The 24,944-nt window shown below is 38.9% G+C and overlaps 1 protein-coding gene across 5 annotated transcripts in view; it reads right to left on the bottom strand.

The window, feature by feature from the left end:
* The window catches only part of bcas3 (BCAS3 microtubule associated cell migration factor), a 521,508-nt gene that overhangs the window by 290,628 nt on the left and 205,936 nt on the right, over positions 1–24,944 (bottom strand). For all 5 annotated transcript variants that reach the window (XM_030152118.1, XM_030152121.1, XM_030152122.1 and 2 more), the window contains 3 exons: positions 24,719–24,819; positions 19,500–19,696; positions 19,219–19,316 (listed from right to left, as the gene is read on the bottom strand). In XM_030152118.1, coding sequence (XP_030007978.1) covers positions 19,219–19,316; positions 19,500–19,696; positions 24,719–24,819 — 396 coding nt within the window. The remainder of the gene's footprint in view (positions 1–19,218; positions 19,317–19,499; positions 19,697–24,718; positions 24,820–24,944) is intronic.

Raw genomic sequence — 24,944 nt, 5'->3', positions numbered from 1 at the left:
CTTTGCAGATGATTTGTTTGGCTGATTTGCCCTCTTTCAATCATAACCGGTCTTTTATTTGCCTCCTCTTCTAAAACAGCAGCCAGTCAGACACACATTTGCACTTCACTGTTTTTTTTTTCTTAATATATTTGCTCAAGAAAATTACCAGCAAAAAAAAACCTCTTGTCTTTGAGTAGTTGAATTTATGCAGTTTATCACTCGACAAGTTACCAAATTATATAAAAGGAAACAGAAGCTGGTGTAACCCTTGTAGTTTATGGAGTTTGATGCATGAATCAAACTCCAATGAATCGTGCAGATCATGTATTTCTGTCTTTCTTTTGTCTGAAGATTGTGACATATTAAATTACAGATCCTTGGCAGAGATATGCACTCCACTTCTATAGTTTCTAACTGGTTAATATGTCAATAAGCAACTTTCCCAAATTAAATTGTTAAAAAATGTGAAATGTTGGAATTATGTAGCACTCCAAACGTCTTGGCAGTTGAAATGTACTCTCATATAACAGCGGCTTCTGAAAACAAGGTTGAAGACAAGTACAGAATAGTTTGTAGTGTAAATGTTCAGTTTATTTGAAAGGGTGATGTTAAGAGTAAAGACGATACAGACAGCCGGAGGATATAAAGAGACAGACCCTTAAACAAATAACAAAATCCTAAATCACTATAATGCTATACAGACAACACCTGCCTGCGAACAGATGAACAGGTTACCTTTTTACTCACAATGGTGAGAAATAAATGTTTCATTCCCAACTTTGATACACAATCAAACACAGACGCTCTTCTTTCTCTGACACATACACACACAAAACACACACACACAAAAAGAGAGAGACAGGAAGTTGGGGAGGAATTCCCAAGCGGACATTTCTCACGTTCCTGTGGTGATTGGAAACACACTCCAGTAAAATGGCGGCAGGACATAATTTCCAGGTGAGGAGAGAAAGGCTGTAACCTCTTCCACTCTCCCCCCTTCTCTCCTCTACTCCGGCACAAACAATATCCTCCTTGATATTATCCTTCTGCAACACACACACACACACACACACACACACACACACGCACACACACACACACACACACACACACTGTTGTCACCTGGTGGTAGCTGCTCTTTTAGCCAGCTAGCATCAATACACAATGGTTGCTTCTGTGGTTCTGCAGGAGCAGGTGAGCAGATAGCATCTACATAAATGTGTGCTCACAACACACATATACTTCCATACACGCATGCATGCACCCACAGAAACGATGAGCACACACATACGCACACACCTGCTGAGGAAATGAGCCTGCAGTGGGCCTCCACCTGGTCAGCCCTGAGGTGACACAGGGAAAACAAAAGAGGAAAGAGGCAATGAAGATAAAGAAAGAAGTAAAGGAGCTGTTGGAAAGCCAACAGTGAGCTTTTGTTTACGGCCGAAGCTACGAGGAACCTCTGGAACCAAATTTACATAACTAAATACAACCATCATTTGACTCTGATAAAAGTGATCCTTGAGTTTTAACTCAAGTTACCTGGTGGATAAGTAGTAGAAGTGGTTGAACCAGTATTCTAATGCTTTTACTATTACAACCACAACGCAAAAATAATACACTACAAATAAAAAGTATTTACAAGCAAAACATACTTAGACCATGAAGAGTCAAAGTAGTCATTGAGCAGTAAAATGGTCTTAGTCAGTGTTTTATTATTATATCTAATGTTTTGGATTTACTTTATTGTTGCATTAAAATGTGCTTTACAGCTATATGTGTTTAAGGCTGAACTGATGTATACTGTAGCCAACACAATGTTTAAGCACAACTGAATTTCATCTGGTTGGCTTCATCAGTCGTAGAAGTAGTAGTAGAATAATATTTTTTTGTAGCAAAAAGTATGTCTTTAGAGTGCATACTTTAAATTATTAGATGAACATAAGATGTAGTGAATTCAGAAACAACATAAAATTGACTCAAGATGGGACCTATGGAAAGTACGAGGAAGTGAGTAATTTGAGTAGAATGACATCGAGATGAAGATGAGTGGATTCAACATTTAAGAAAATGGTGGGAAAAAAAAAAACACCATTAGATTATTGTGGGCCTCTTTGCTGCAATGTATCAAGCTAAAAATTGAAGATAAGTTTTCAATCAGTGTATGTAAGTACTGTAGTTCAGGTATGGTAGTAAATGTAGGTGTTTTCAGTCAGGAGACTTCATCGTGAATGATGACATCATTATTGTCAGTCTTATTAGTGTAACTGTCCAAAATATACAGAATAATTATTGAGTATGAAAAGCACAAAGACACATTTCACATGCTACTTTGGAGATGTTCTGTTTCCTTTCAATCAAAAAGCTCTGGATCATAACTCAGAGCTCATTTGCTTAAACAAGAGTATGAATAGATTCCTCTCTTCAGTCACCCTAAGAGGCTCAGAGTGTGTGTAAGTGTGTGATGCAGAGACAGTCTGAACATCTGTGACATGAGTCAGATGCTGAGGGAGTCACATACTCAGCATATGCAGCATATGCTGCTGAGTGCATTCTCCTCTTCTGTCCTCTATTCATTTTTTACCACACTTGCCAGTGAAGCTCAGCCGCTTGGCATAATTATCTCTGTGCAGAGTGTGTAAGTGTGTGTGTCCACATCAGATGATGTGATGCGATGCATTAGGCGTTCCTGATGCTTAGGTGTAAAAAATCCCATTAGAGTGAGCGGGATGGCAGATCGATACCTTACGGGATCTGAATCAACTGTGTGTGTGTGTTAGTTTGTGTGTGGGAGGGAGTGTGGAAGTACTTTAACACCTCTCAGAGGTGGATTAGTGCGCGACAGCATGGAGACACTGTCAGAGAGTGTTAGTGTCAGAGAGAGGGAGGGGAAAAGTATGGAGGGAGAAAGCAGGGAAGAAAGAAAGATGAACAGATGGAAAGAGGAAACGAAGGCAGGATGGAAACATAAAAAATGTGTGGCTGATGTGTCACTCCTGATGACAATGTGTTGTGCTTGTCCTGGATGATTTGGGTTGGGGGAGACACAGAGAGATGAAAAAAGAAACAACAGCAGCTAGAATGATGGGACTTAAAGGTCAGGTCCTATACAGAGGTTTCAGGTGTGGCTTTAAGTTGCGGTGGAGCTATTTTAGGAAGTAGACAAGGTCAGTTCAACCAGAACGCTCTGGAGATACCAACTGAAGAGGGTCTACACAGATCTGAGTCTGACTGGGTAAAAATCAAACATCCTCTTGTTCCTCAGTTTAACTATAGAAAGACTGTAATATGATATGTTCACCGGCACATGCAAAATATTCATTCTCATGGTCTTTCATGGTGGTCAGTGACATTTGCATTGTTACACTTGTACCACTAATCCTTGTCTGCTTCTTCTCTACAGTTACTAACTCACAGTTATTCTGAATTCATGTTTTCACATAACTGGATCTGAATGTTTAAAGGAGCAGTGGTGAATGTCACAACATCACTAAGCCCAAGTCCATCTCCTCAAAAGTTTAGTTTTGCATCCAAACAAGAGAAACCACGACAGAAAACAGTAAAAATAAAAGCCTGATTAAATGACTATCATTGAATCATTTTATAAAGGTTATGTATATTTAGGCCATAGAAAAAAAACAAAAAATCAAATCTAGTTTTAACCATTATAGACCAAAAAAGCTTTACTTTTACCTTTAGAAAACTAGATTTTTTTCACTCGGTCCCTTATTTGTTGTTTTAGCTGGTTAATTTCCCTCATATTTTACTTGTCTTGATCATCACTGATAGTTTTACAGAGTTGCCTTTCACACCATTACTCTTTTTGTTCTTATCTTTGTTGTTCACTGTTTTTTTCCACTTTCTATTGTTTTTAACACCAGTGTTTGTTGTTATTTATCAAATGAAAAATCGTGAATGGTAATTTTAACAAAAGCCTAATTGTAAGATAATGATACAGAGTAAAACCAACTGATAGTAACTGATGCCCTAATTATGTGTGTGTGTTTACAACTGCAGAGACAATCTGGGGGTAATTTGCCGTTTGTATTAACCTGTTCTCACCTTAATGTGTGGCTCCGTCTGGCTGCATGATTAACTACTGCTGAGATAATTTCAGAAAAAGATCAGTCTCGTTAGCGCCTGTGTGTGTTAGGCTGCGTGTGATATCAATAAACGGCTGTTCCATCACATCCCCTTCACATCTCCGAAGTCGTGGCAGACGGAGGGATAGCTGGCCTGGCTGGGCGCCCACCACAGATTGAGGTCATGGGAATGAAAGGGTGGACTCAGTGCCCCTCACCCCTCTCATCTCATCTCATCGGGACACACCACTTCTGTGTAACACGCTGTACAGATGCAAGCGTTTTCACACCGCAGATAAGCATGGAACATCAGCATGATACTGGGTCTTAGCAGACGCACACAAAACAAACACGCCCATTATGTTTTCCTCTCAGCTGTCATCAAAAACACATACATCTATATTCATCTGTGATACTGTAATTGCTACACACAATTATGAAATCACTGGGAAAAGGGACATGATTACACACTCCAGCACGGCTTCTCTCACTTTTAACGCACACAGACTCTCCTGTGGGTAGGCGGTAGGGTGAACGCGTGGCAGATGCCCGACACATTGCTGTCCGTTCAGTCACTATAAAGAGCAGCTGCTCAGTCTTCACTGCCCTCTGGCACTGCACACACAGACACAGTCACATGGATGCACAGGCACACATGCACTTGCTGTATAACACTAATGCTGCAGGGCATTCCATCTCTCACAGATTATAAGTGCACCAACACAAAAACACGCACACAAACAGTGCGCAGAAAGAGATAAGAGCAACACAAAAATCTGATCGGCGCTCACCCGTATCAATCCATGTCACACCCTGATCTCTCTCAGTCACGCACACACACACACACACACACACACACACACACACTCATAAATCCCTACATGTGGCTATCCCATTCCCGCCCTTTAGTCCCCACAGCCTCACGCATACACACTCACACATGTACACTAGCAACACACTTCCTGAACTCTTAAAAATGAGCAAATGATAAATCTTAGAGATGTTAAACAGAAGAGACACGGAAGAGAGAGGAAAAAAAGAGTTAAGATGAATATGACAACCTGGGCCCCTCTCTGCTGTTTTTAATTATGAGTGCTGAAAATACTAGCTTGTCAATCAAATGCGTGATCAACAAAAAACTCCAACACTTTCCCCAGATTGTAACAAGGACGAGCAAAATGTAAGACTTTTTTAAGACTACTATGAATGCACTTCACATTTATACAAGGCGTTGTGCTAGTTGTAGCTGGACTTAAATTTGTTTTAAGACTTGCGCTTAGGGATGGGAATCCATAAGAATTTAATGATTCCGATTCCATTATCGATTTTGCTTATTAATCCGATTCTCTTATCGATTCTCCTTGGGTGAGGGAATAAAAGAGTACAAACGGGTGTGTTTGCATTAACTGTCTTTTATATTTCCATCTGCACATATATACAGTATGTACAAATAATAACAGATGATGCCAGGCCCGTTTTTTTTTTTTTTTTTGGGGGGGGGGGGGCATACAGTGAAAGTGACACTAAAGGCGCTTTACTAATTCCTCTATCGCCACATTTCTACTACATAGAACCGGTTGGACTCGGCCCGTCTCCTGTCGTTGTGCACCTCATTTCCTTTCCCCTACCTTCAGAAACTTGGATTTGAGGGGGTACGACGTTTGTTGCTCGCACCGGAACTGGGCCCGGATGACGGCCTGCCGCTAGATTCACAAGCGCTGCTAAGTAGCGTATCAAATGAATCACATGCTGTGGACAAATGCCTGAGCATATTGGAGGGATTCCACCCTGTTGAAGAAACGGAAGCTTTGCACGTGTTACAAGTGGACCTGGTGTCGTCTGTTTAGACCATTTCTGCCTCAACGCTATGTTGGCTATGTTCTGACTAAAACAACACAGCGTACGCGTGACGTCATCGCGCATGTGCAACGAAGGCGGAATCGATAAGCAGAATCGTTAAGCAGGCATGGCAAACAATCCCAAGGAATCAAGCTACTGGGATCCAGTTCTCAAAAAGAACTGGTTCTTGATTCCCATCCCTACTTGCGCTCATCTTACCCATATGAAATAAAAGTGATGTCAAATGAGATGTGATGCCATGTTATAAACCCACTCCCTGTGAAAGCTCTAATTGTGTCTACGCTGTGCAGTTTGCATCTCTGGCATCTTTTGTTTTGGTTTTTTTGTTGTTTTAATCTTACCTCTGATTATACTGACATAAATTCAACTTTATAAAAGCAAAATTAACATTATAACCAAACCAATTTTGACAAACAAATCAAAATGGTCTTTAATCCACTTTAAGGACTAAAACTTTTTAAGCACCTGTCTCTCTCGCTCTCAAAGGTTTGATATTCTCTAGTTTATCTTTGTGTAAATTCATTATCTAACCTCCCTACCCAGTATTCACAGCAGGATTTTCATGACAACTCTGGTAGTCAAACATGAACACTACAGTCACAGTTGCTAATTTGGTTTAAAAGACTACAAACACCTCACTTGCTGTGCTGGTGAGATGACCTCAGATCTTTCCCATAATCCTCTGATATGTGATAGTGTGATTTGCGCTGATAGACTGATGACTGATTGTTACTCAGCTTTTCCAGTGAAACTCTGTTGCAGCGGTACTGATACTGGCTCTAATGTATTCAATCAGTGCTTTTCTTCACATCACACTTCACAATACAGTGACTCATTAATCCTCTGGGATTGTACTAAATTACTTGCAATCCTGGGAGGAAACCTGTTTATGTTTGGCTATAAAAGTCACACAAGTCTCTGTGTCCTCTCAGACAATTGATGTCTGTCTGGAATAGACATCTCAAACCACCAGGAGATATTCCAGAAATTCCAGGACCAGCAGGTAAAATTAATTATATAACTCTTCCTTATTTTGCTTCCTTTTCATTCAGTTTTTCTTTTTTTTTTTTTCCAGCAGATCATTTTTCTCTTTCTCTTCATAAGATAACAGATCTACGGTTCCTTTTGGTTTCCTTTTCCTTTGGTTGCAGGTGATGACAAAAACAAAAAGGAGCAATGGTGACCATAGAGATCTGCTGTTATGTCCTGTCACCAACCAACGGGTCACCAAACACACCCCGAGGCGACGGACAGGATGGTTGGGTGGGGGTGAGGGGTGGGGGCAGGGTGGCAGCAAGGTGACAAAGGTGCCTATTGATGAAAGTAAAATCAGGAGAGCAGGAATGGAGCAGCGGGGAGAGGGGGGGTCACGGGAAATGAGGGTATTTGTCTTTAAGAAAGAGATCAGATGGCCAGGCATCTTTCTGGCCTGTGCGATCACTGTTGTCAGTGTGGCCATTATAGCGCAAAAATACAAGGGCTCTTTATGAGGCTGGGAGGTAATTGTGGGGTATAGGTTACGGGAGTATGTGTGTATTAGAAAAAGAAAGAGAGACAGAATACCACAGCACAGGTGCCTGGGCTTTTAAACGGCTGCTCAGGTATGAAGGGGCGGAGACGCAGAGTGTGTGTGTGTATCCTCATCTTTTTATTCAGTCCTTTTTTTCCTCGGCCTCTGTGAGAACAATAATGCGGGGGAAAGCCCCTTCTCGCCTCAGGGTGGTGCTGATGGTGGTAAAAGGTGCTGGGTCACTGGGACAAGAGGGGCACTGTGTGGGTGATGCTAACAGGTGCATGAATGGACACACACAAACTCACCAGAAACAATGAATTTACTGACAAAACATTTTAGTGTGTGTGCCTGTTCCACCCGTTGATTACCCTAGAAGTGTGTTTTATGTTGCTGTTGGCCATTTGACCTGTATAGCAGCTAAAATGTGCTCAGAGGTCTTATTTGTGTCTTTGTGCAGAAGAAATCAATCTCAGTGAATCCAAAGGAACTTTGTGTTGGTAAATGACAGTTCTGCAAATGGACAGGATTTCAGTTCTGTTCAACATGTTGATGCTCATATGAACTATGTTTTCTGCTCAAAAATGAACAATTTCAGCACAATTAATGCTATAGTTTCATGTCACAAATGGCCAAGTTCTATTTTAGCTGAATTGACCTGAAAAACAAGTATTCTATTCTTTTAGATTCCCCAATATTTCTTATAAGATTCTATCCCACATATCACATGTTTTATTTGTACAGGTTCAATCTGGAGTATGGTGCTGATCCATCCTGCTTCTGTTCCACCAATACATACATGAAGAATGGCACACAGCACTGTTTACATCAACAGTTTTACAATAATAAGCATTTTTATAAAGAAATAACAATTCTATATTGTTCTTTCCTCTTTAGTCTGATGCTAAACTATCCAATAAATAATAGTGCTCCTAGTTTTTGCACAGGGATCATTAGTGTAAACGCTGACATGGCTGCAGAGCATCAGTATGATGGGATCCACAACAACCATGTCACATCCGTCCACTGACACATTTAGTGTTTTTGTGTCAGCTGGGATTGTTTTAGATCCACAATACCAACATTTATGAAGAAGAGCACAATTATCAATAGTAAGTCTATAAGTTTATTCCTAATAAAGTACTGGTACTGACCAGAGCATCATGGGTAATGTCACGTCCGTCCACCAGCAAAAGTTTTCACATACACGTGCTATTCCAAATCCAATATTTATGAAAATAGAGCTTCCACTGTCAAAGAATATCAGTAGTCTGTGCACAAATGGATTAGCATTATCTACACACTTTTCTATGCATTTATGACAACTTTTTTTTTTTTTTTTTTTTTACAAAAATGGCCACTGATTTGACCCCCTAAGGAAATTTTAGCCAATAGTATAGTTAATTATTCTGAGTTAATGACTTACCACTACTTACCATCCTTCACTTCCATTTGCCTTTGTTTAATTTTTTGTAAATATTGTAGATGGATTACTATTACTTTCCCAATGGGAGTGGTGTAGTTAGGAGTACTACGTCCCATTTACTTTTACCAGTATGCTAGACATGCTGCCTGCAGCTTTGTTGACGTGTAATGACCTCTCCTTAAATTACACATTTCTTTAATGCACATTTCTGTGTGTTAAAGCATTGGTTATTGAAAACTAAACCAAAACTATAACACAATAACAGCTTCTTCATCCATCGTTGAATACTGTTGTGAAGTTACTATAGAAAGGTATGCACTAAAATAAGAGAAAAACATGAAAGAACCTATGCAATCTAAATAAATAAATATACACTTTTCTTCTATAATTCTCTCCTCCCAGTCCAAATCAAAAGACTAAATGAAACAAACAGACTAACTGGTCATCACACATTTAACCCCACTATTTTCTGAGGCCACATGTGATTAGACAAAAACACTGTCACATATATTTTCCATAGTATGAAAACACAAGCCAGGAGTAGAGGTCTCACATCCTCCTCAGGCCAATAGAATTACAATTTGCTGAAAGTTCTTTTTTTTTTTTTTTTTTTTTACACATACTCTGCATATTGACGCTAAAAAAAAAAATAAAAAAAAATCAAGCACTGTAGCTTTAATTATGGATTTGAAACCACATGCCAACCAAAACCAACTTCTATTATTTCTTTTCTGTGTTTTACCAATTACTGGGGATTACTGACATGAATCTGGCTGTTAGAAACCTAATGTCGCCCTGTTCTTAAGGTAAAGCAAAATGTAAAATGAAATAAATGATAAATGTGCCTCAGCATTAAAAGCACTAATTTAGCCACAACATAGCTACAGTATTGGTACTTTCCCTAATATTGTCTCACTGAATTCAACTTCATCTGCTACATCTACATCTGTCATATTATTTATCAATCAAATAATATTTCATCTGAATCTGTTTAATCAATTTCTCAATTTCCCAAAGGAAGATCCTCAGAATGTTTAAACATCCTAGAAACAAGTCTATAACCAAGACTGACTGTCACAGACTATAAAACCAAATCTGTAAAAATGGATAAACTAGTACTTGTTTCATGGAAAAATTACTGCAATGTTAATACTCCTAATTTCAAGATATTATCAATACATCTAAACATTATTGATTTACACCAGACCAGTGATGAATTCATCCTTTTAACAGTATTGTCTGTGCATCCATTGGTTATTTTTGTTTATTGGTCTATGCTGTTAAGTTTCACAGCACTGACTGAATAAAAGATAACCACATCAGACAATGCTGAGTTTCTTTACAGAAGGGGCACAAGCTGTTCACATGACAGTTCCATAATCTAACAATGACCATCACTTTTTACTATCTCTGAAGACTGCAGATCATGCCACAGAGTTAACGATCATGGACTTCCATTCAGCAGTGTCTGTGACAGTGCCAAAAATACCAAACACGGGGATATTACTTTTTACAGATATGTATCCAGACTTGGGCAGTCCTTGACAGAGTGCACTGAAGCTGTACTGAAGGGCAAACACCTGGTAGGGCATTTGATTTTTGCGTCAATCTATCGAACGCAGCATTCACAGATGCCCACAAACACAAACGGACAGTGTAAGTAACTGAGCTGTGATCATGTGGGACTAACGGCTAACAGCTGCTGATCCCATACTGATGAACTCACTGCTTTAAACAAAGCTGCTGATGGACACACACCACTAGTACTGTCACACTCACATCATTTTAATTGACAATTAAATGTCATGCAGGTAATTCATCGGTCTTTATGTGCACTTCATGCCATAATCACAGCATAAACACATTGTACAAATTGCTGTTGTAATTATGTTTAATAGAGTCTTTTAATAGTGTTTTAATATGTATACTTGGCATTTATGTTCCATCATATACATGTATAAAAGGGCTGCATTAATGTGGATTAATCCATCATTATGATTAATCTGATTAAAAATTTTAATGCAATTATCCCATCTCCAGTGCAGAACGACTGAACATTTCTGCCAACACATTTTGGGCTGAGTGTCTAAGCAGAGTGAAGTTAGAGTTAGCAAATGGGCTGTTGTTCCAGTAGTGACAGGCAGCAGAACCAACCCATAAAGATGGGAGACGCTAAACAGCACATTGGCCTTCTGGATGGAAATATGAGTCCAAAAAAAACAAGATGGAACAGTTGTTTCAAGTTGTTTTGTTTCAGGGTGTTGTGTTGAAACTGCTGAAGGTGTTTAATAAACACATTAAGTCAGTGTTTTTCAACCTTGGGGTCGGGAATTCAAATGGGGTCGCCTGAAATTTCTAGTAATTGATAGATAGGAAAAAAAAAAAAACAGAACAAAACAAAACTTACAAATGAAAAATATATGTTGAGTTGACAGAAACAATCCCAATCCATAACAGACAAACTGTGAGTGTGAAACTGCAGCACTGCGGTTCTGTTTGTGTGTCAAATGTTCAGCTCTTTCATAATACATAGTTTCAGTTCTTGTTTGTTCAGTATTAATTGTCAGCCTTGTAAATCACAGCTGGACTGACTGGACAGATCCTGACCAAGGAAAGTAAAATTCTCCCTTTGTGCAGTAATCTACACCTGGATTTACTGCCTCTGTCCACAATAATAGACATTATATAGAGTAAATGTCCTCTAAAATTAACGTTTATTTGCAACATAGTATAGCAAACTATTACAGGATCAAAAACAAATTAATATTAGTGAAAAAAAAAAAAAAAAAAAAAAAAAAAAGTCTCAGTTTTGAATGTCTGGGGTCGCCAGAAATTTGTGATGTTAAAATGGGGTCATGAGACAAAAAAGGTTGGAAACCACTGCATTAAGTACATATACAGTCCCCTCCTTCTTGAGTCTGTTTGCACATGCATAATTAAATGTGATTAATACAGATTAAAAAGGAATGGTATTTAATCGTGATTAATCTAAATTAATCCACTGCAACCCTGTGATTAATCTGATTTTTTTTTAATTGATTGACAGTACATAAATAAATAAATAAATAAATAAATTTATATATATATATATATATATATATATATATATATATATATATATATGTGTGTGTGTGTGTGTGTGTGTGTGTGTGTGTGTGTGTGTGTGTATATGTATATATAGGTAGTATTTTTAATTTCTTTCCTGCTATTTTACACAATACACAACTACTACGCACAATAATTTATCCTGGATATAAAGTATTCTGATAAACCTACTAATAGTTTACTAATATATGTCCAACTTAGTAAACTAAAATGTAGTTGAATAATTCTTCTACTGTCTTGGGTCCCGTGACAGCTGTTATATAAAATTAAATTATTATTATTATTATTATTATTATTATTATTATTAGCGTCGATGAAGATGATAAAAATAAACTGAATACCTCAAACTGTGGAGGACAATATGGAAACTGAGATGGAAATATGACAATTCCGTTTGGGAGAATGGCAATGGTACTATTATATTAAGCTTACTAAAATATCTCAAAGTTTTTTCTTCCAGATCTTTCTTGTGACTCTACAGGCCCTGGATGATGCCTGTTCTATTGGTTTAACCTCATCACAGACCCAGTGTGCCAATCTGCCGAAGTCCAGCAGCTCAGTGTTTTCACTGTGTTGGGATCAGCCAGCTCCAACTCCTGTCCTGCCTGCTCTGCTCTGCCGCCAGCTAACACATTATCACCGATTCACGACCATAGATAAATCACACACAGATGAAGACAAACAGTGAGGCGGCGGAGATGGGGTGACAAAGGCAGGGATGTACATACACGCACTTTCTAGATGGCAACAACAAAAACAAGAAAATGGCTGAAGCTACTGAACGGCCAGGGCTTGTTATTGTTGTTGCATTTCCTGTTGTGGAGCAGGGTGGCTTTCTTTACAGAGTCAAAACACAACTAGTGCTGTGAAGGAAGAGATAAATCAGTACACACACACACACACACGCACACACACACACACACACACACACAGGTAAGATTAAATACTCTTTCTTTCCGTCCTGCAGTGTTATCTCTCTTTCAGGTCTGTCTCCTTTTCTTTCTTTGGCGATATGACCTCCTGGGCTACAGAATGCCACTGTGTAGTCTAGCTGGGACTGAAGCCTTCCTAACACACACACACACACACACACATAAAGCACAGAGCACAGCTTGGGGTGCAGATAGGTGGCACTGATAACAGTTACACATTGATTCCGTATATTGCAGCTGCTGGAAAGTAAGACAGTAGCATTGGTGCTCTGCCTCCCTCTATAGAGACAGATATGCTGAGTCAAGTAGGCACGACTGTACAACATACAGTGTGTGTGTCTGCGGGTGTGTACGTCCCATGCAGACGGCGTCCCATCACCTCAGGGAAGGCAGAGATAAGCAGAGTGTATGGGCTGAGATAAGATGGGAGCAGACACTGGGGAGACTGACTGACTGTAAGTGAGTTAGTGTAGAGAAAAGCTGCAGTGTGTTAGACCACATTTTGACTCGATAAGTGATTTCACATTTCTGACCACAAACTGAGCACACTTTCACCTGGGAGAAATGCAAAGGCAATCCTTAAATTTCCATGTTTTTTTTCCCTCCTCCCATTGCTTGAATTAAGTGAAACATGTCACAGTAAAAGACATTTGTCACATGAAAACTCATGTGGTTTTCAGATATGTTAAATGTGAAACGCACATATCATCTACAAATATTCACAATTTTGGAAAAATCAAAGACTGCCAGCTTTATCATTTACATACAAGTGTGTGAGTAAAACTATTTTTATTTATTCTGAAAAGTACTGACCAAATTTATCCTAAATTCCAGATACAAATTTTGCCATTTGGAGCATTTAGCTGCATAAAATAACATTTGGTCACAATAATAATAATAATAATAATAATAATAATAATAATAATAATAATAATAATAATAATAATAATAAATAAATAAATAAATAAATAGATAGATAACTTTTTTTTGTTTTGTTCAACCTTACCTTTTTTTTCAGTTCACTGCTTACCTTTGTACCATTTCAAACTGTTCATTGGACTTGAACTGCTTGAATTTCAAGACAAAACTATATATATATACACACACACACACACACATACATATATATATATATATATATATATATATATATATATATGTATAGTGCTTGCAGATCTAAAAAAAAAAAAATGCAATGCAATACTCAGTATCTGGCAGAAAAACCTAAATTTTCAGTTTTTCTAAGGCAATTTTTTTTTTTTTTTTTTTTTTTTAAAGAAAGACAATATTACTTATTACAGGCTTTTCAGCTCCTCTTCTTTTTATACACTCAAAGAATTGTCATAAAATATATATATATACCTATTTACTACAATATGGTTTAAATTGCATTGTGTTCCAACTCAGTGTTTCTGTATCCTGGCTTTTTTCTGGCATTTTTTCCCACTTAAAATAGTTTTACAAAATAAAAAAAATAATAATAATAATACAATTGACAAAATACTTAAGTAAGTAATTATGTACATTTGGGAGAATTTGACAACATAATATCTTGAAAAATGTATGAAAGTAATGACACACTGAAGAGATTTCCTCGATAGCTTGTGAAATTTGGCATCAACATTAGTTGCCAACACATGTCGTACTGGTAAAGGTTGATCACAGGAATCACTCTTTATATGTTAAAGACAGGCTGCATTCATTATTCATTTTGGAGTATGCCCTCAAAAGTGTTTCTGATTGGCTCTCCTATTTGAGTTTGCACCACCACTCAACTGCCAATCAAATCAATGCCCTGCTTCAAATATTTCTTAAAAAATTAAAAAATTACATGTATTAATATTATTTTGATGAAGTGATCAAAAAACTTCTGTTACTTATTGCATTTAAACATAGTAACTCGTGATTTTTAACCTAATGAAATCCTACAGTAATGTTCTGAATAGTGATTGTTGCATTCATAGTGAACAAAAAATGTCTCTATCAAGCATCAAACTTGTATTGGTAAGTTCTGCCACACAGACACGCTCTTCAGAGGGTGAGACAAAAGTGATATGTGTGTTGATAAGAGGCGGCGCCATGGCAGTGGCAGGACACAATACTGAAACCTACACACACACACACACACACACACACACACACACAGATAAGCATCGCCTCTATCCCTCGGCCTGGCTCTGTGTCCCTCTGTGTCTCTGCTCTGAAAGACTCAGTGAAGTAACTGAAAATACAGAGGACACCGGTGAGGAACCACGGCTACAGCTCTGAAAAGACACACGTCAGCAAACATCATACCAAACTGCTGCTTCAACTTCTAACCCCATATTCTCGACCCCAGTTTGCCAAGCGTTTCCAGCTGAACCTCTGCAGCATTATTCTCACATCACCGAGGGTCAACAAGTATGTATCAGTAAGAGTAATTGTTCCCAAAACCAAGTGAGAACAGGAACAGAGTGACGCACCCTCTGCCTCAATATGCATTTCTGTCTTATTAGATTTCTTAGATGACCTTTCAGTCCTCAGGCTTTATACTCAACCATAGCAGGACCAACAGAACCACAGCAATGGATAGTAATGTAATTTTTATTTATTTATTTTTTTCTTTTTCAAAATGGCAGTTATGTTGACATGTATGAATCCAGTAAATAATGTCCAGAGAAACATAATTGTTAAAGCAGCATACGGTGCTCAGCTAAAATGTGCTTAGAGCTCTTATTTGTGTCTTTGTGCATAAGAAATCAATCTCAGTGAATCCCCAAAGGAACTTTGTGTTGGTAAATGACAGTTGTTCAAATGGACAGGATTTCGGTTCTGTTCAACATGTTGATGCTCATATGAACTATGTTTTCAGCTCAAAAATGTCCAATTTCAGCACAATTAATGCTATAGTTTCATGTCACAAATGGACAAGTTCTATCTGAACTGAATTTACTTGAAAAACAAATCTTCTATTCTTCTCGATTCCCCAGTTTTTCTTCCCAGATTCTCTCCTCCATATCACATGTTTTATTTGTACAGGTTCAATCTGGAGTATGATGCTGATCCATCCTGCTTCTGTTCCACCAATACATACATGAAGAATGGCACACAGCACTGTTTACATCAACACTTTTACAATAAGAAGCATTTTTATACAGAAAGAACAATTCTAGATTGTTCTTTCCTCTTTAGTCTGATGATAAACTATCCAATAAATAATAGTGCTCCTAGTTTTTGCACAGGGATCATTAGTGTAAACGCTGACATGGCTGCAGAGCATCAGTATGATGGGATCCACAACAACCATGTCACATCCGTCCACTGACACATTTAGTGTTTTTGTGTCAGCTGGGATTGTTTTAGATCCACAATACCAACATTTATGAAGAAGAGCACAATTATCAATAGTAAGTCTATAAGTTTATTCCTAATAAAGTACTGGGACTGACCAGAGCATCATGGGTAATGTCACATCCGTCCACCAGCAAAAGTTTTCACATACACGTGCTATTCCAAATCCAATATTTATGAAAATAGAGCTTCCACTGTCAAAGAAAATCAATCGTCTGAGCACAAATGGATTAGCATTATCTACACACTTTTCTATGCATTTATGACAACTTTTTTTTTTTTTTTTTTTTTTTTTGCAAAAATGGCCACTGATTTGACCCCCTAAGTAAATTTTTGCCGTGCTGAATAATGGCCATGAAGCTGCAGTGAAATGTGTCATAATTAATACATGAATTATTGAGCTCTGGTCAAACATTTGTTAGTTTATGATACAGTGACCTTCATCCTTGACCACCAAAATCTGATCATTTTATCCTTGAGTCCAAATGAGTGTAGAAGAAATGCACTAAACATGTTCCTTATAGGACTACATTCATTTAAATTCAAGTTAAGTTAAATAACTAATGGGACAAACAGTGACAAAAAAAGATCACTGATATTAGCTCTTTTATTGTCGTAGTCGTGCATATGGTCCTGGTGTAAAACACGTCTTGGTGTGTAAAAGGAAAGCTCCCTTTAGAGACGTAAACTATTTGTGACACACCCTTTTGTGACACGGGCTGCACATATTTCTTGACACCCGGATGAAAAGAGGTTGGAGTGTGCATCTGTCAGAGCGAGGGCAGATCAGATGAGCGAGGGTTGTCACAAGACACAGCAGATAACAGCACAGACGCCACAGCCACTCCTGTATCTCTGTTATCAAACCAAAGGCAAAAGAATGCAATGTCACGCAATAAGTGACGATGCCCTCGCTCACACACCTCGGCTGTAAATAGGCAGCATACTCTAAACACACACACACACACACACACATTCACCAAACCCATGTAACAACATTACAGTTGCAGAGCAGCACACACCTTTGGATAGGGGAAATCATCTCATCTTTGTGTGATTGGATTAGTTTTACCAGATTAAAGGAGCCATGTAGAGTACCATACTATCACCCTCATAGATATCAGACTTTACAGACGTATTCAGAAGCTACAAGTGGACTGGAACATGGTGAATCACATAATTTAAGGCCAACACAGTAAAAGGCTCACATCTGAACAAGGTTATAATCGTTAATGAAAACTAATGAAATAATGAAAACTAGAATTGTAAAAACATTTTCGTTAACTGAAATAATTAAAAACTATAATTAAAAGAAAAAAAACGATAACTAAATAAAACTGTATTGTGTGGTTACAAAACTAACTAAAACAGATAAAAATTCTGGATAAAATTCGCTTCGCTTTCGTCTTTGTCGATGTCAGATTGATATAAAATCGATTTATTTCCCTCAAGCAATTTCAGCTGCTGGCACCGTATGATATTTAATGGTTCGTCACTTGTGTTCACTTGTGGTTTCCAGTCGTCTTCTGGTCCCCACTCTACCTGGAAACAACGAGACTAAAGTTGGGAGAAAGCAACAGAGTCCTGTCTGGGATTTATTTGAATACGACGACAGAGAAGAAGAGAAAAGATATAAAAAAAACTAAACCAAAACTAAGCATTTAGAAAATAACGAAAACTAATAAAAACTATCAAACCTGCTCTAAAAACGAATTAAAACGAACTGAATTAGAGGAAAAAAAAAAGTCAAAACTAAGTAAAACTAAACTAGAATGAAAAATCCCAAACTATTAGAACCTTGCATCTGAAACATCCCTTTGAAAATATTGTACTGGAGTTACGCGACAGGAAATCTTTTCCACTCTTCATATTAGGCTGTCAAGTATGATATACAGTGTGTTAAATATTCAAAATGTAAAGTTTGTATTCTCAATGACGAGCAGATGTGTCGTGTCTTTTAGCGAATCTAATCACTTGCAAAATTTTCTTCCGACTATGTGAAAGCCTCATTTGAATAGTTTTCTAATAATTTGCATGACAGGTGTAAGATAAAGTTTTGTACTTCATTCACAAAAGTGACCTCCCACTGGCCCACCTGGTCATTTTTGTGCCATGCAGTCTCCCTTTGCTTTTCAACAAAGAAAAATAAATCTATCAGAATATTGCCTTTTTGTATCACCTATCGTAAAGACTTTTCATCAGTCTTCCATTTAATTAATTGACAACATTTAACTACTCAGCAAAACGCACCTTGTGTTTGCCAACACCATACGTGAAGGCCACATCAGACTGAATTCAGAATACGGTGTATACTGCAAAGACACAGAGTGGCAAACTTCTCCAGTGACTCATAAAGGCCACTACTACAGGTACAAGGAAGTATACAACTGGTTATGTTCACCCTGTTGGCATCAGATTTACTGCTCATTTTTTGTTTTGCTGTCATTATTACTTCAAAATCTGGTAAATATCAGATTCTAACACAATGATGTGGTGAATTTCTCCTGTTCTGAGCTACATTCACAAATGCAAAGTTTTTGGAAGTGTTTGTTGTGTTTCCTTCAGTAAAAGTACTCATGTACACTGTAAAAGTACTATACAAGTTAAAGCTGTGCAGCTGATCAAAATGGTGTCAAATTAATCTCTGCCGTTTATTAAGGTGACATTTTAATGATAGATATTATAGGAAGCCTGGATGCTGATACACAAAAACAATTGACTCGAACATGGGGAATACAGACAGCACAAGAGACAAACTACTAATGTGACAATAATAATAATAATAATAATAATAATAATAATAATAATAATGATGATGATGATAGTTATGACAAAGTAATAGACAACCCGGTTTAAACCATGTGGAAAGAGACAAAGAGACTCCAGTAAAATAAACAAAGCAGTGTAAAAGAGAGATGGCAAAAAGAAGGATCACAGAGCAGTGTAGGAGGTTTAACAGAGCGGTAGAAGAATAAACCATGAGCTTCCTACCTGATCCCGCATCCATTAAGTTGGATTGTCCTCGACGATCAGCCACTAGCCGAGATGAACCGGGCATGCTGACGGGCTCTGAGCGGACTGGTTGGATCCTGCACATGTACAGACACCAGTATAAACACAGACACACACTGCTACGTCCACATAAGGATGTTAGACCTGTTAAGTCTTGGTGTTAGTAGGATTTTAATATTTATACATAGGCATATTACATCTGACTCTGACTTGAGCTCATATTATGTTTTTGCTTTTATAGATTACTTTTGTCTGAATACCTGAGGCTGTGAAGGTCCAGGTCATCTGTGTCGAAGTCCAAAAGCGGCTGCTGGACATCACTGGGGCCCTGGGACTGAAGCACTGACGAAGAAGACGAGATGACTGTGGTCTGGCCTGAGGGGTGAATGGTCTTGAACTGAAACTGGGGGCCCATCCAAAGGCGCCGGTGTGGACCTGTGTGGGTCACAATCTCCACCTGTGATGACCAGGGCCAAAAGGGAAGGGAACAGGTCATGAGGATGTTTTTGGCCCAGAAAAAAGAAAAAAAAAAAAAAGAAAATCATACGTAGGGATGGGAATCAATAATAATTTAACGATTCCGATTCCATTCTCGATTTTGTTTATTGATCCGATTCCTTATCAATTCTCAATAGGTGAAGGAATAAAAGAGTACAAACGGGTGTGTTTGCATTAACTGTCTTTTATATTTCCATCTCTGCACAGAAAATATAACATATACAGTATGTACAAATAATAAGAACAGATGATGCCGGGCCCGGTTCGGCGCGGTACAGTGAAAGTGAAACTACAGACTCTTTACTAATTCCTCTATTGCTGCATTTCCACTACATGGAACTGGTTCGACTCTGCCCGTCTCCTGTTGTTGTGCACCTCATTTCCTTTCCCCTACCTTCGGAAACTTGGATTTGACGGGGTATGACATTTGTTGCCCACACCAGAACCAGAACTGGGCCCGGATGACGGCCTGGTGTTCACTCTGCCACTAGATTCACAAGCACCGCTAAGTAGAGAATCAAATAGGTGACATTCCTGTAAATGAATCCCATGCTGTCGACGAATGTTTGAACAGATTGGAGGGATTCCACCCTTTAGAAGAAATGGAAGCTTTGACAGTGTTCAACTGGACCTGGTGTGGTCTGTTTGGACCTGGTGTGGTCTGTTTGGACCTGGTGTCGTGGTTTTAGTCCGTTTCTGCCTCAACACCATGTTGGCTACGTTCTGACCAAAACAATGCAGCGTACGTGTGATGTCATCGCACATGCGCAACAAAGGCGGAATCGATAAGCAGAATCGTTAAGCAGGCAGGCAAATGATTCCAAGGAATCGAGCTACTGGGATCCGGTTCTCAAAAAGAACCGGTTCTCGATTCCCATCCCTAATCATAAGCGGAAAACGCTCACAGGTTTTTGAAGCATCAGCAAGTTATGAAGCTTTAAGATTTGGTAAATTCCTTTTAAAACAGTTGTGACTGTAAGTTAAGACCTATCCAATTCCCATAATGTGCTGAGGAAGATCAGTGTATGACTGGGGTGATGCTCCAAATGAATTTGCTTGAGATTCTTAATGTTTTCATACACAAAGTTTTTCAACAGGCTTGAATATTAAACAGGCTGCTCTTGATCCAGAGCTGGTTGAACTCTACCAATACCAGATCGAAGTATCATTAATAGACACACTCATGTCTTCTAGAAGTAGATCATAGATTAGATATAGTAGTTCTTGATGAGATGCTAACCTGCAAACACTGTGACACAACGTTCTGACTGGACTGCCCAGTTTGTATTACTTCTTATTGCCTCTATGCTGTTGTCTAGTTTTGTTTAAGTGTGTTCTACTTCTCAAACACACCGTGCAGAACTCATATGAACTCAGTCACATGACATCTAACTAAAAGCTCGCTGTGCTCTTGTGCCACTGAAAGTCTGATGATGATGTCAGAACGTGTTATGAACTTGTGTGTATCAGAGTGCTGGGGCATGATGAGGAGGCTTCCCTGAGGGATAATGAGAGTGTGAGACTTGCAACAGTATGGCAGTGAAGCTGAGGTGAGGCCTACTGGGAGAGGAGGATAGTGCCAGCGTGGCAGGTGGTCCATGGGTGCCTGATTTGAGTGGCATTAATGTGGGTCTGAATGTCGGATAAGAGCCGGCTACAGAGTGGATGAACCATAAACATCAGAGTATTACTGCCTCTTCCTCTCCCTCTTCTCCTTGCCTTAAATTTACAAACCGTCTCCTGACTTGGATTCCCACTTTTCACTGTTCTCCCACGCTAACTCAGACATTTCAACTCCCTGCAGCACTCAGCACGCCTCTTGGTGTCTCACTGTTCACATTTCATTATCTTTACCTCGTAGAAGCTCGTCTCTCACCTCACCCTGGCTCTCGGCTCACAGTCGCTCTACTCTGGCTGCAGGTGCCAACATCTCTGACAGGAGTGAGAGTTCACGCTGTCTTAATTTCTCTCTGTCTGTGTTCAGACACATGTATGAATATGAACATTTAGATGTATGTGTTCTGTCACAGCTGTGCAAATTAGGCCACAGCAGGAGAAAGGAGGATTGTCATTTTGTATGTGTGTTTATGTGTGTGTGTATCTTGCTAGTTAACACCATCAATGTCACGTCCAGCCACAGAGCTGAACAGCTGCCAATGTGCTCTCTTTGCAGCGGGATGGAGGCTCCAGATGTTACTGTCCACGGTCAGCCTCCCCCTCTCACTGGACAGTTGACACGTTGCCTTAGCCTCCCTTGTGCTTACAGCCATCTCTGCACTGGTTACCTAGACGCCACCTGATAAATGAAGTTGACTGAAAGCATGTTTCCCTTGTCTTTCCGTCCACCTGTTTTATGTGTGTTTTAAATTTATATGTCAGGAAAAAACACAAATGGAAATAATTTTGCCATGCGGGAGGGTAGTAACAAAATGCAACTCTGTCTGAAGAAGTGAAGAAAAAAGGTTCTGATAAACCATTTGCTTTTGAAGAACAAGCGGTGGAGTTTGAAACAACACTATGAACAGAACTCTGGCTCAAAGACATGTAGTTATGTTTATAAGCTTCTCATGTTGTTGTACGTATGCCTTTTAAAAAGAATCCACAATATTACAACAGTATAGGATAGGATTTTCTTTTAGGGGGCCTGAGAGAATTCTGGTTCTATACATTTGAAAGGGAGCCCAACTACAGTGTAAGCCAAGCTAAAAGCAATCCTAAGTACTGTCATCAATGTCTTTTCTCATGGTAATTTAAGATCATCAAGATTGTTTAGCTGCATCTGTGTCTCTAATAAGGTCATATGATATCTTTGGGACAATCTGTATCACAGATGTTCCTCTGAGTTCAGCTCTCATATCATCCACTGCCCTTTATTGCTACTTGTCTTATTTATCTTTAAACTATGTTTTAAGTCTGTCTGTATGCCTGTTTCATTCCTGCCTGTTCTCTTTCACTGTCAGATAGTTGTGTTAGTGGTTGCTTTCTTTTTTTTTATCCTGACTTAATGTCACTTATCGTTTTAAACACTGATGTACAGCTGAAAAATCCATAAACTTTCTTCCTCAGCAATAAATGCACGTAGCTCATGTTTTACACATAGGCAAAGGATAGAAAATTAAGCTATAGCTGAAAAAACTAAATGTCTAGATTTGCTGCCAGTTGCCCATAGTGTAGCTGTTCCTGTTGTGGGACAGCCGGGAATCCTGAACAATCTGATCGTCCATCAACTGCTGTGATCTACAGTATGTCACATGCATTCCCATCACGACAAAACTGACAGCTGAGATGCAGAGCCAGGAGGCGGACTCTGTGAGGACAGGGGGTTTTGTTGTCAACTGACAGCCAGCGGAAGAGCAGCTAACGCAGAGAGGCAGCAAATGGCGCGATGCTGCAGTGCAGCTAAAGCCCTGACATGGAGGGTCACAAACCTCACATTTCATTAAGAGATGGCCAATCAATCCTAAATCCCAACCCTGCACCAAAATGCCCACTGATAATCTAATGAAGGCCACTGATATGATATAATGAAATCCATGAGGCAGTACTTAGCATTTAATTCAATCTGTCCTATATGTATTTAGCATTTCTCCAACCACTAACCTATTGCGTTTGATATCTTAGCCGTCTCATTTAAAATAGGTCTTTTTACCTCACACTGATTTGTTTATTTCTCTGCTGTGCAAATGTTCCTTCAAATATCATCTGTGCTATGTGTTAAACTAGGCCATACTAGTTCGTCTCCAACCACTGACAGATAAAAAGTCAGCTTGGTGCAATGGATAGTTTTGCTTCTGGCAAACTATCATAGCAGATATGAACCATGGCTTCTGCAAGCTAAGTGAGGTGCATTTTACCCAATCAATTATGCATGCAGTGGAATTATTAATGCTGAAAATGTAGTGGGTTACCTGCCGACACCAGAGATGAGTGTGACGGGGGTTAACCAAGCTGAAAAGACCAGGTTGTGTGCAGGACTTTTTTTCCTGTTAAACGTCTTTTGAAAATAGAGTACAAGCCTCCGTCCAAATGTGGATGTTGTTTGACATTAGAAGAACGAAAATGAGTTAGCAACCCTGTTAGAAGGAGGAGAAATCTACCGACATGAAAACATACAGCACAGTGACCCTTCTACACAAGATTAACACATGACTGACAACTGCAATGACCAATCACAAATCAGATCCTGTCAGATGTATCCTGGGCATGACTCAAATGCCCTACTCGGAAAAAGTGCCTTCACCTTTCCATAAACAGCATGAAGCATCATGTTCACCTGTGTTTATACCGCACGGAGCAGAAAAGTGTGCATGTTCCCAATCTTTACAGCTTTTCCCCCTTAGTTTTGGCTCCTGCAGCTTTATGTTGTGTTATGAGTTATTTACTGAAATTGTAATGGTTTTATTAGTAGCACTTCACTGAGTGTATACGCTGTACATCTGAATCATGTGCCAAAGAAAAAATAAAATATATTGCATGGTACCTCATCACATCATATCGTATTCTATGAGTGAAATGATGGAGTTTTAAGTATTTTTATGAAATGATATTATAAAAAAATAAATAATAAATATAAAGTAAATATTTAAAATGCTTCACTTTCGCGCTGGCTATAGAAGCCGCTCTGTCTTTAAACACAAGTCAGATGGTTTGAGCAATGTCACATCAATCTTTTAGTTGGAATCTAGTTTTATGTTGGAGATATGGAAAAATATCTGAAGCCTAGAGTCATTTTTAGTAAATATAAATACATTTCAAATATTGTGTGGGGAAAAAAAGAAAAAGAAATGACGGCCTTGTGAGCTTAGGTAGTGAATGTATCTTACATATATTAATCTAATGTGAATCTGATTAGTTTTGACAAAGCAATAAAGTAAGCTCTATTTGACATCAGACCAGTAGGTGTGACATGGCTGACTGACAGGTAATGGCACAGACTCACTGTAATGTCACTGTACTGGTGGATTATAGGAAGACGGCTGACCTGAGAAAGCCACTCCTCGTCTTCCTGTCCGCTGTGGTCGGATGCCAGGCTGTCTGATGACTCGTGACGTGTGATTGGGCCCGGGCTTCCTGGGGGCAGCGCTGAAAGAACGCACAAAGTCACACAAAAAATTAAGTACCTGCTGTTAGGTCAAGGGAAAATGCCACCCACCCCAAACCTGGATTTGTTGGATGTGTGAACAATCACACACGAGGTAAAACCAAGA

The sequence above is a fragment of the Sphaeramia orbicularis genome, chromosome 13 (assembly GCF_902148855.1).
Source record: "Sphaeramia orbicularis chromosome 13, fSphaOr1.1, whole genome shotgun sequence".
NCBI classification, from domain to species: Eukaryota; Metazoa; Chordata; class Actinopteri; order Kurtiformes; family Apogonidae; genus Sphaeramia; species Sphaeramia orbicularis.
The sequence above is the reverse complement of the archived record's forward strand: the minus strand, read 5'-3'. Positions and strand labels throughout refer to the sequence as shown.